This window comes from Suricata suricatta, chromosome 10 (genome assembly GCF_006229205.1).
Source record: "Suricata suricatta isolate VVHF042 chromosome 10, meerkat_22Aug2017_6uvM2_HiC, whole genome shotgun sequence".
NCBI classification, from domain to species: Eukaryota; Metazoa; Chordata; class Mammalia; order Carnivora; family Herpestidae; genus Suricata; species Suricata suricatta.
In genome coordinates this window covers 65,310,816-65,321,632 of record NC_043709.1, presented here as the reverse complement: position 1 = coordinate 65,321,632, position 10,817 = coordinate 65,310,816, and the positions used below count along the sequence as shown (strand labels likewise).

The 10,817-nt window shown below is 37.1% G+C and overlaps 2 protein-coding genes across 2 annotated transcripts in view; both read right to left on the bottom strand.

Annotated features, from left to right (window-relative positions):
• LOC115303564 (olfactory receptor 10AD1-like) overlaps window positions 1–10,817 on the bottom strand; it is a 109,241-nt gene that overhangs the window by 26,977 nt on the left and 71,447 nt on the right. The gene's annotated exons all lie outside the window — the stretch shown is intronic.
• The window catches only part of LOC115305233 (olfactory receptor 10AD1-like), a 13,021-nt gene that overhangs the window by 1,398 nt on the left and 806 nt on the right, over window positions 1–10,817 (bottom strand). Inside the window, exon 2 of the mRNA XM_029955509.1 lies at window positions 9,020–9,165. Within this exon, the coding sequence (XP_029811369.1) occupies window positions 9,020–9,165 (146 nt within the window). The remainder of the gene's footprint in view (window positions 1–9,019; window positions 9,166–10,817) is intronic.

Below are 10,817 nucleotides of genomic sequence, written 5' to 3'. Positions count from 1 at the left end.
TTTTCAATCACAAGGCACAAAAGCTAAGCTTCAGGATATTGACTGACCTTCAAAATGTCTGACCTTCAGATACCCATTCAAAAACTCCTAAAAAACAAAAAATCCAACTTGTTAACTTCTTTAAAAACAGCTATTTCTATACCATTAATGGATATGCTAAGAAGGTCTCTTATTGGTCTCCTCATTTCCTTATAACTTCTGGTTAAAATAAGTATTCCAACCCAAACATGACAGGCACATCAAATTTGGGTGAAAAAATAACTGTAGTTGACTCTGGAACAACATAGGGGTTAGGGGCAATGCCCCATGTGCAGTCAGAAATCTGCACAAAGCTTTAACTTCCCCCCAAACTTAACAACTAATAGCCTACTGTTGACTAGGAGCCTTACTAATGACATAATGGTTAAGACATATCTTGTATGTTATTTATATTATATACTGTATTCACATAATAAAGTAAGCTAAAGAAATGTTATAATGAATATTGTTCTGGGAAGAGGAAATACATTTACAGTATGGTACCATAAAAAATCCATGTGTAAGTGGTCTTGTACAGTTAAGACCCCTGCTGTTCAAGGGTCACTTGCAAATCAATAAAAGAAATGTCCCAAAATGGTATAATTTCAAGAGCCATTGGGGCAAAGATTTGTTAACTCTATTGATGCTATGTGAGGTAAATATATATTTCCATTTATTTAGCTTTTATCTAGTGATATTCCATAAATTTATATGCATCTTTCCATGATGGTTTGGCCTTTTTCATTAGAGTTATTCCTCTGTACTTTATGTTTTTGATAGTATTTAAAGTTATATCTTAAAAATTTAATTTTCTAATTTGTTGGTGTGTGGAAACAAAATTCAGTTTTTGTATATTGATTTTGTATCGAGGAACTTTGTTAAATTATATCACTTTTAACATATTACTTGTGAATTCTTTTAGTTTTTCTATAAAGACCATCATATATCATCTGTAAATGAATACAGTTTTGCCTTTTCATTTCTAGTTCTTATATCAATTTCCTATTTCCCTTGTTTTACTGTACTTTCTAGGATCTTCAGTATAGTCTTGAAAAAAGGTAGGGATAATGGTTACCTACTCTTGTTTATGGTCTGAAGGTAATTTTAATGTTTCATGTTTTATCATTTAATGTTTAATGATTTAATGTCTCCTACAAAACTGTAGAAAACAGTACTGTTTAAGAATTTTGCCAACAATATTTGAGAGTGAAATTAGTTTATTTTGCTTTCATCAAGATTTGGTTTCAAAGTTATCATTTACTGGGCTTGAAAAAGGCATAGAAGACAGCATGGATGCTACAAAGGTAATGGGATATAAAAATAGTTATGATAAATTAAAAAATGCTATAAATGAGTTGCATAATAAAATGGAGGCAGCCACAGCATGGATTGAAGAGGCAGAGATAAGAATGGTGAATGAAGAAGATACAATTATAGAAAAAGAAGAAGCTGAGAAAAAGAGAGAAAAATTGATCCAGGAGTATGAAAGAAGAATTCGAGAACTGAGTGATGTAATCAAATGGAACAATATCTGTATCATAGGAATTCCCAAAGAAGAATAGAAAGAAAGGGGATGAAGGTGTACTTGAACAAATTATAGCCCAAAACTCCTCCAATTTGGGGAAGGAAACAGATATTGAAATCCAAGAGGCACAGAGAACTCCCCTCAGACGTGACTTGAATTGATCTTTGGCATGACATATCATAGTGAAACTGGCAACATATAAGGATAAAGAGAGAATTCTGAAAGCAGCTAGAGATAAAAGGGCCATAACATACAAAAGGAGACACATCAAGATCGTAACAGACTTATCTACTGAAACTTGGCAGGCCAGAAAGGAATGGCAGGACATCTTCAATGTGATGAACAGGAAAAATATGCAGTCAAGAATCCTTTACCAAGCAAGCCTGTCATTCAGAATTGAAGGAGAGAGAAAGGCTTTCCCACACAAACAAAAACTGAAGGAATTAAGCACAACTAAGACAGAACTACAAGAAATCCTAAGTGGGAACTCTATGAGGGAAATGTTGCAAGGAACACAAAGTACCAGAGACCACTACAAGCATGAATCCTACAGAGGAGACAATGACTCTAAACCTATATTTTTCAATAATAACACTGAATGTAAATGGACTAAATGCTCCAATCAAAAGACATAGGGTATCAGAATGGATTAAAAAAAAAAAACAAACAAGATCCATCTATTTGCTGTCTACAAGAGACTCATTTTAGACCTGAGGACACCTTCAGATGGAAAGTAAGGGGATGCAGAAATATCTATCATGATACCGAAAGTAAAAAGACACCTGGAGTAGCCATACTTATATCAGACAAACTGGCCTTTTAAGGTAAGGCAGTAAGAAGAGGTGAAGAAGGACATTATATAATAATTAGAAGGTCTATCCATCAGGAAGAGCTAACAATTATAAATGTCTACACACCGAATTCAGAAGCACCCAAATACATAAAACAATCACAAACATATTGATGAGAATGTGCTAATTGCACGGGACTTTAATACTCCATATACAGCAATGGCTAGATCCACGACAGAAAATCAATAAAGAAACAAAGAGCCTGAATGACACATTGGACCAGTTGGACTTGACAGATATATCTTAGAACTCTACATCCTGAAGCTGTAAAATTCACTTTCTTCTTGAGTGCACATGGTACATTCTCCTAGAATACATACTGGTTCATAAAGCAGCCCTCAATAAATACAAAAGAGTTGAAATCATACCATGCACATGTTCAGATCACAATGTTATGAAACTTGAAATCAATCACAGGAAAAGTCTGGAAAACCAAAAACGTGGAGGTTAAAGAACAAATGGCCAACCAGGCAATTAAAGATGAAATTAAAAAATATATGGAAAAAATGAAAATACAACACCCCAAACTCTCTGGGATGCAGCAAAGGCAGTCCTAAGAGGAATACATTGCACTCCAGGCCTATTTCAAGAAACCAGAAAAAGCACAAATACAAAATCTAATAGCGCGACTAAAGGATCTAGAAGCAGAGCAGCAAGAAGCATCCCAAACCCAGCAGAAGAAGAGAAATAATAAAGATCATGGCAGAAATAAACAATATAGAATTCCCAAAAACAGTTGAACAGATAAATAAAACCAAGAGTTGGTTTTTGAAAAAAATAAACAAAATTGACAAACCTCTAGTGAGGCTCCTCAGAAAAAAAAAGAGAGAACCCCCAAATAGACGAAATCACGAATGAAAATGGATTACAACCAATCCTCAGAAATACAAGCAATTATCGGGGAATACTATGAAAAATTGTATGCCAACAAACTAGACCACCTAAAAGAAATGGACAAATTCCCAACACACACGCATTACCAAAATTCAAATAGGAAGAGATCGAAAATCTGAACAGACCCATAACTAGTGAAGAAATTGAATCAGTTATGAAAAATCTCCCAACAAATAAGAGCCCTGGGCCAGATGGCTTCCCTGGGGAGTTCTACTAGACATTAAAATCAGAGTTAATACCCATTTTTCTCAAGCTATTCCAAAAAATAGAAATGGAAGGCAAACTTCTTGACTCATTCTACAAAGCCAGCATCACTTTGATTCCAAACCAGAAAGAGACTCAGCAAAAAAGAGAACTACAGGCCAATATCTTTGATGAATACAGATGCAAAAATACTCAACAAGTTACTAGCAAGTCAAATTCAACAGCATATAAGAACTATCCACCGGGGCGCCTGGGTGGCTCAGTTGGTTGAGTGGCCGGCTTCAGCTCAGGTCATGATCTCACAGTTTGTGGGTTTGAGCCTCGCATTGGGGGTCTGTGCTGACAGCTCAGAGCCTGGAGCCTGCTTCGGATTCTGTGTCTCCCTCTCTCTCTGACCCTCCCCTGCTCACACTGTCTCTCTCTGTCTCTCAAAAATAAATTTAAAAACATTAAAAAAAAAGAATTATTCACTTTGATCAAGCGGGATTCATCCCTGGGTTACAGGGCTGGTTCAATATTTGCAAATCCTTCAATGTGAGACATCATACTAACAAAAGAAAAGATAAATACCATATGATCCTGTCAATAGTTGCAGAAAAAGCATTTGACAAAATACAGCATCCTTTATTAATACAGACCCTCGAAAATGTCGGGATAGAAGGAACTTACTTAAACATCATAAAAGCCATTTATGAAAAGCCCATAGTAAATTTCATCACCATTAGTCTCTACTACAAGGCTATAATCATCAAGACAGTATGGTATTAGCACAAAAACAGACACATAGACCAATGGAATAGAATACACAACTCAGATACCGACCCACAAATATATGGCCAATTAATCTTTGACAAGGCAGGAAAGAGTATCCAATGGAAAAAACACAGCCTCTTTAACAGATAGTGCTGGGAAAATTGGACAGCAACACACAAAAGAATGAAGCTAGATCACTTTCTTACACCATACACAAAAATAAACTCAAAATGGATGAAGGATCTGAACGTGAGACAGGAAACCAGCAAAACTCTAGAGGAGAAAGTAGGAACCAATCTTCATGACCTCAGCCACAGCAATTTCTTACTTGACAGATCTCCAAAGGCAAGGGAATCTAGAGCAAAAATGAACTATTGAGACCTCATCAAGATAAAAAGCTTCTGCACTGCAAAGGAAACAATCAAGAAAACTAATAGGCAACCAACGGAATGAGAAAAAACAGTTGCAAATGACATATCAGATAAAGGGCTAGTATCCAAAATCTACAAGGAACTCACCAAACTCTACACCCAAAAAGCAAATAATCCAGTGAAGAGATGGGTAGAAGACATGAACAGACACTTCTCCAAAGAGGACATCCAGGTGGCCAACAGGCACATGAAACGATGCTCAGCATCACTCATCATCAGGGAAATACAAATCAAACCACACTGAGATACAACCTCATGCCAGTCAGAGTGACTAAAATGAACAAATCAGGAGACTATATATGCTGACGAGGATATAGAGAAACATGTACTGTCCCACACTGTTGGTGGGATTGTAAACTGGTACAGCCACTCTGGAAAATAGTGTGGATTTTCCTCAAAAAAATTAACAAAAAAACTCCCCTATGACCCAGCAATAGCACTGCTAGGGATTTACCCAGGGGATACAGAAGTGCTGATGCATAGAGGCACATGTACCCCAATGTTCATAGCAGCACTGTCAACAAAAGCCAAATCATGCAAAGAGCCTAAATGTTCATCAACTGATGAATGGATCAAGAAGATGTGATTTATATACACAATGGAACACTACATGGCAACGAAAAAGAATGAAATCTGACTATTTGTAGCAAGGTGGGTGGAACTCAAGGGTGTTATGCTAAGTGAAATGGGTCAGGCAGAGAAGAACATATGCCATATGTTTTCACTCATATGTGGAACAGGAGAAACTTAACAGAGGACCATGGGAGTAGGGAAGGGGAAAAAATAGTTAAGGAGAGTGAGGGAGGCAAATCATAAGAGACTCTTAAATACTGAGAACAAACTGAGGGTTGATGGGGGTGGGGGAGAGGGGAAAATGGGTGATGGACATGGAGGAGGGCACTTGTTGGGATGAGCACCGGGTGTTATATGGAAACCAACTTGACAATAAACTATAAAAAATTTTAAAAATTAAAAGATTAAAAAAATTTAAAAAAAAGACCAAAGTTATCATTTAAGAAGTTGAGGTGCTTCCCTCTTTTTCCAAGTATATAAAATTAGATTATTTTTCTTGATTGATAGTATTTGCTTTAAAATCCTCCATCTGGTTCTTTATTGACAGAAATATTATAGAGATATATTTTTAAATTTTAAATTCCAGGGTATTTAACAGAGAGTTTTATAATAGTTTCAGTTGTGCCATATATCAATGGTACCATATGGTAAAATATAGTGATAAATCACCCAGTGCTCATTATGGGAAGTGAACTCCTTATTCCCCATTTCCTATTTTACCCATCCACCACCCACCTCCCCTCTGATAACCATTAGTTTGTTCTCTGTAGCTAAGAGTCTGGTTTTTTGTCTGCCTCTCCTTTTTTTTTTTTTTTAAATCTTTGCTCATTCTTTCTTAAATTCCACCTATGAATGAAATCATATGGTATTTGTTGGTCTCTGATTTACCTCACTTATTTCACTTAGCAGTATCCTCTCTAGCTCCATCCATATTGTTGCAAGTGTCACATTTAGGTCTTTAATCTTTTATGGCAGAATAATATTCCATTGTGTATATCTATGACATCTTCTTTACCCATTCATCTATTGATGGACACTTGGGATGTTCCCTTAACTTGGCTATTGTAAATAATGCTGCTATAAACATGTATTATCCCTACATTTATCCTCCCTACAATGCATTATCCTTATAAATTAGTGTTTTTTAGTAAGTACCCAGTAGTGGGATTACTGGATTGTAGGGAAATTCTCTTTTTCAACATTTGGGGGAAACTCCAACCTGTTTTCCAGAATGGCTGCACCAGTTTGCATAGTGCAAGAGGGGTCCTTTTTCTCCACATCCTTGCCAACACCTGCCGTTTCTTGTGTTTTTTATGTTACCCATTCTGACAGGTGTGAGGTGGTATCTCATTGTAATTTCAATTGGATTTCCCTGATGATGAGTGATGTTGAACATTGTTTCATGTGTCTGTTGCCCATCTGGATGTCTTCCTTGGAAACATGTTTACTCATGTATTCTAATTGGACTATTCATTTTGGGGGGTGTTGAGTTTTGTAAGTTCTTTATATATTTTGACCCCAGCCCTTTATTAGTTATGTCATTTGCACATATTTGCTCCCATTCTGTAGGTTGCCTTTAGTTTTGTCAATTGTTTCTTTCACTGTGCTGAAGCTTTTTATCTTGATGCAATCTGAATAGTTTATTTTTGCTTTTATTTCCCTTGCCTCAGAAAACATCTGGAAAAATGTTTTTACAGCTGATGTCAGAGGAATGGCTGTCTGTACTCACTTCATAATTTTTATGGTTTCAGATCTCACATTTAGGTCTTTAATCCAGTTTGAATTTATTTTTGTGTATGGTGAGAAAAAGTGGCCCAATTTTATTCTTTTGCATGTAGCTGTCCAGTTTATTAATCCTTTTGTCCACTGCTTCTAAATCTGCTTAAATGCAGATTGAATGTCCCTGCATGTTAGCCTCCAAATTCTTTACTGCTTTTTTAGTGCTTTAGTACCTTCAAGTAGATAGTTTAAAATATTTGTCCAGCTTTTGTTGTTCTTAGTGAGCTAGCTGGTCCAATTACATGGTCCATCAATATCAGAAACAGAAGTCCTCTCAAAATTCATTCTGAAACATCTGTAGTTATGTGTCCCTTTCATTCTGCATTGTTTAAGTCTGTTTATTTTTGATCAGTCATGCCACAGAGCTGTGAAATTATTAATTTTTTCTAGTTCTATTAATTTAATCAATCTTTGGATTTGCTTGAATTAATTATATTTTTATTCCTTTTGTGTTCCTTGCATAATCTATTATTCTTTGATTACATTGGTAGCTTAATTTTTACTCTTAAACACTTATTTTTTTTCCTAGTAACAATAAGTATTGCTTTTGGTACATCTCACAAAATTGTAAATAGTTTCACTACAAGTTTTGGGTTTCTAAAATTGTCTAATTTTTATTACAATCAATTCTTTTGTTAAAAGCAGACATGAGGTATTAGGTAAAGGGAACTGAGGAAAATAGGCCTTTAGTGGCAAATTGCATGTTGGCATTAGGTTGTGTTCAATGTTTGCTGTAGCTGTGGTGTCAAAAGCTAAAGTTTCCTCTAGTGTCCTTGTTTTTGTCTCATATGCGGTCTTTCTGTTTCCCTAGAGACTCCTTCTTAAATAGGGTCTGAGGATTCCAGCTCTTTAAGCTGTGCTCCTTGAGATTCTCCAGCCTTACTGATGTGGTGGTAAGATACTGGGTAGTGGAAGAATTCTATAGTTCTATGATTTGGTCTCAGTCTTCTAGTGAGCCTGTGGCCCTGGCTGCAACCTTCACAGGTCCTTCTCAGTTTTTCTTTTTTTCTTTTTCTTGGATCTTTCCCCAGATTTGTTAGGTTCTCACAAAAATTATTTTCCTTTAGGGCAGACTAGTAGGGAGCACAGTGCTCTCTGGGTTTATTTCAAAATGCAAACATTTCCTTTCCTCCTGCAGAAGCACAAGGGGGTTTATTTTCTGATCATCCTGAGAAGCTGATGGGACTGCTGTAAATAAAACTCATGAAACTATGAGAGCTCCTCTGAGAGCAGGACCTCAGTAGTTTTTATCTCTGAAGCTAGCTTATACTCAGTCTCCAGTAACAGTTCATTTCTCTTTCAGTGTTCTGACCAGGCTCCAGATGCAGTTTCCACTCCCAGAAAGCTGTGATTTTCTGTGTTCCCTTGTCTCTTAGTGTTTGGGGTGGTGGTATTCCCTGTGACTTCAATTCTCTGATAGATCTAAGAAGTATTGTTGATTTTCAGTTTGTTTACCCTTTTTTATTTGTGAGTGTGGGAGTGACAACTTCCAAGCTCTTCATTCTTCCCATGTTGGGCTAGACTTTTACTTCATTCTTTGGTATGCAGGTTAGTTAGAATCGTGTTTCTTAATTTCTAACCATATGGACTTCCTTCTAGTTTGATACTGACTTCTAACTTAACTGCATTATGGTCAGAGAACTTGGTCTGTATGATTCCATACCCATAAAATGTTTTGAGATATGCCTTATTGACTAGTATATGGTCTATTTTGAGGAATTTTCCATTTGTGGTTGCTAATATGTGCCTGGTACTTGTTAGTCAGTCACTGTGGTGGGAGGAAATGGTTGGCATACTTAAATCGGACTAATGAGGGGGTTTACCAGGATGTGGACAGGATTAGGGGAATCAGAAAGGGATGCTAAAGCATCCTGGGCTCTCAAGAGCAGGGAGCAGGTACCACTTTATAGAGACAGGAAAGGGAGCTGTAGGAGAAGGACATCTGACAGTAACTCTGGGACATCAGGGAAGAAGCAAAGAGCTTCACATACCATTCTCCTGCCTTCCTCTAATCCTGCTAAGTGACTCTTATTAGTTGAGCACAACATGCTGTAGAAGACAACAAAACCCATTAAGGCAGCCAACAAAGGTTTGTATACCAGGACACAGACCAGAGGGAGAAGGTATGCATTTAGTTCTATAGGGGAAAAAGAAAATATCCATCATACATAAAAGGAAGAGTAGACCCTCCATATGATAGGAGCATATGGGTGGGGAAATATAAGCATTGAAGAAGGAAGGAGATTGATAAAGTAAATAAGAAAAATGTTGACATTCTAGGAAATATTCCTATAAGAGGGCACATGGTTTTCAGGGGTTGTACTGACTGGCATTTGTGGGAATCCTAATGCAAATGAGCAAAGGCAATGAATGATTGGCTTGAAGTAGGCAGGAACGTGAGATTGGTGGGAACAAGAGATAGATCACTGCTGGGTGGATGAAGTTTGGGTTGAAGTAACAGGAAAATGGCAGAATTTAAGCAGAAGTCCAGGCTAGTGGCAGGCAGAAGGCTGTGATTGGGTAGGAAAAGTCCTATAACTTGAGAAAACTAGAGGAGTAAGAGTAGACTGAGATAGAGATAAACACAGAGGTTTTAGAGAAGATTTTTACCATATCTACTTATATAGATTGTTGTCATGGCAGTGCGAGCAGAAGTCCTGCCCATGGTAAACCAAACATGTGTTTGTAGGTAGAATTCTGTATTCTAAATTCTTGGTTTCCTCCTGCCTCTTCTTTTCCCATATCAATTCCTCTCAGCATTTTCCTTATTCTGTCCTTTTAATTCTTTATCTCCTGACAGGGTTACTCAACCTTAGCACACATCTTTATTTTGGGAATTGTTCTGTGTATTGCAGGGTGTTCAGCAGCACCCTTGGCCTCTACATACTAGGTGTCAGTTTCACACACCCTTCTCCTGTTATGACAACCAAAAAAATGTCTTCAGATATTGCCAAATACCTCCTGGGGGAGAAAATCATCCTGGCTGAGAACTCATGGTCTAGACTTTAGGTAACTGAATAGAGGCACGGAAGAAAGAAGATAGAGATGTGAGCAGAGTCTTGGAAATGTAGTGTATTATAAGTAAACCAAGAGAGAGGAAGAAATCTTTGTGAAAAAAAAAGGGAAATAATTAAATTCCACACATGCATCCAGGCTGGGGACACAATTTTCCAGGAAAAGTGAACAAATACACAAATAATTTAAGGTGCTCTTTTTTATTCTTATAAAATGCAGATGTCACTGGAAGCTTCCCTGACCCTAGGAAATATCATTCTATAGCTCCCATTCCCAGTGTATAATCTGGAGATGTGGATGCTCCCCTCAGACTTCCTGTTCTTGCTTTTGCCTTCCCACCTCTCCATGAATAATTCACATGTATTTGGCATATAGCTCCTCCTCTTGCTTCCTTTGAAGAGTAATATAATCTTATTCATCAGTTCTTATTTTTTTCTGGAAACATTCTTGGAGAATTTTGAAGCCACCATATAGGGATAATATTACATACCTCTTACCATACTTCTCACACCCATTGCTTTTTCCTCATTTGTTCATTTCTCTCATTCCTATACATCCCTTTGTTTCCCTCATTGTTCTCAGTCTGCTCTTTTGCCAAAGCTGGAGCTCCTGCTAATTGCCTTTGCCCTAGAAATAAATGCTCCAAAGAATGGACTGGTCATCCTCTTACTGTCTTTCTCTTAAGGAGCCTACTACCTTTCCTCCAATTTTGGAATAAACGTTTCCATTTCATTCCACTCGCCCCTCCAATCATGAAATATATTAGTAAGAGAA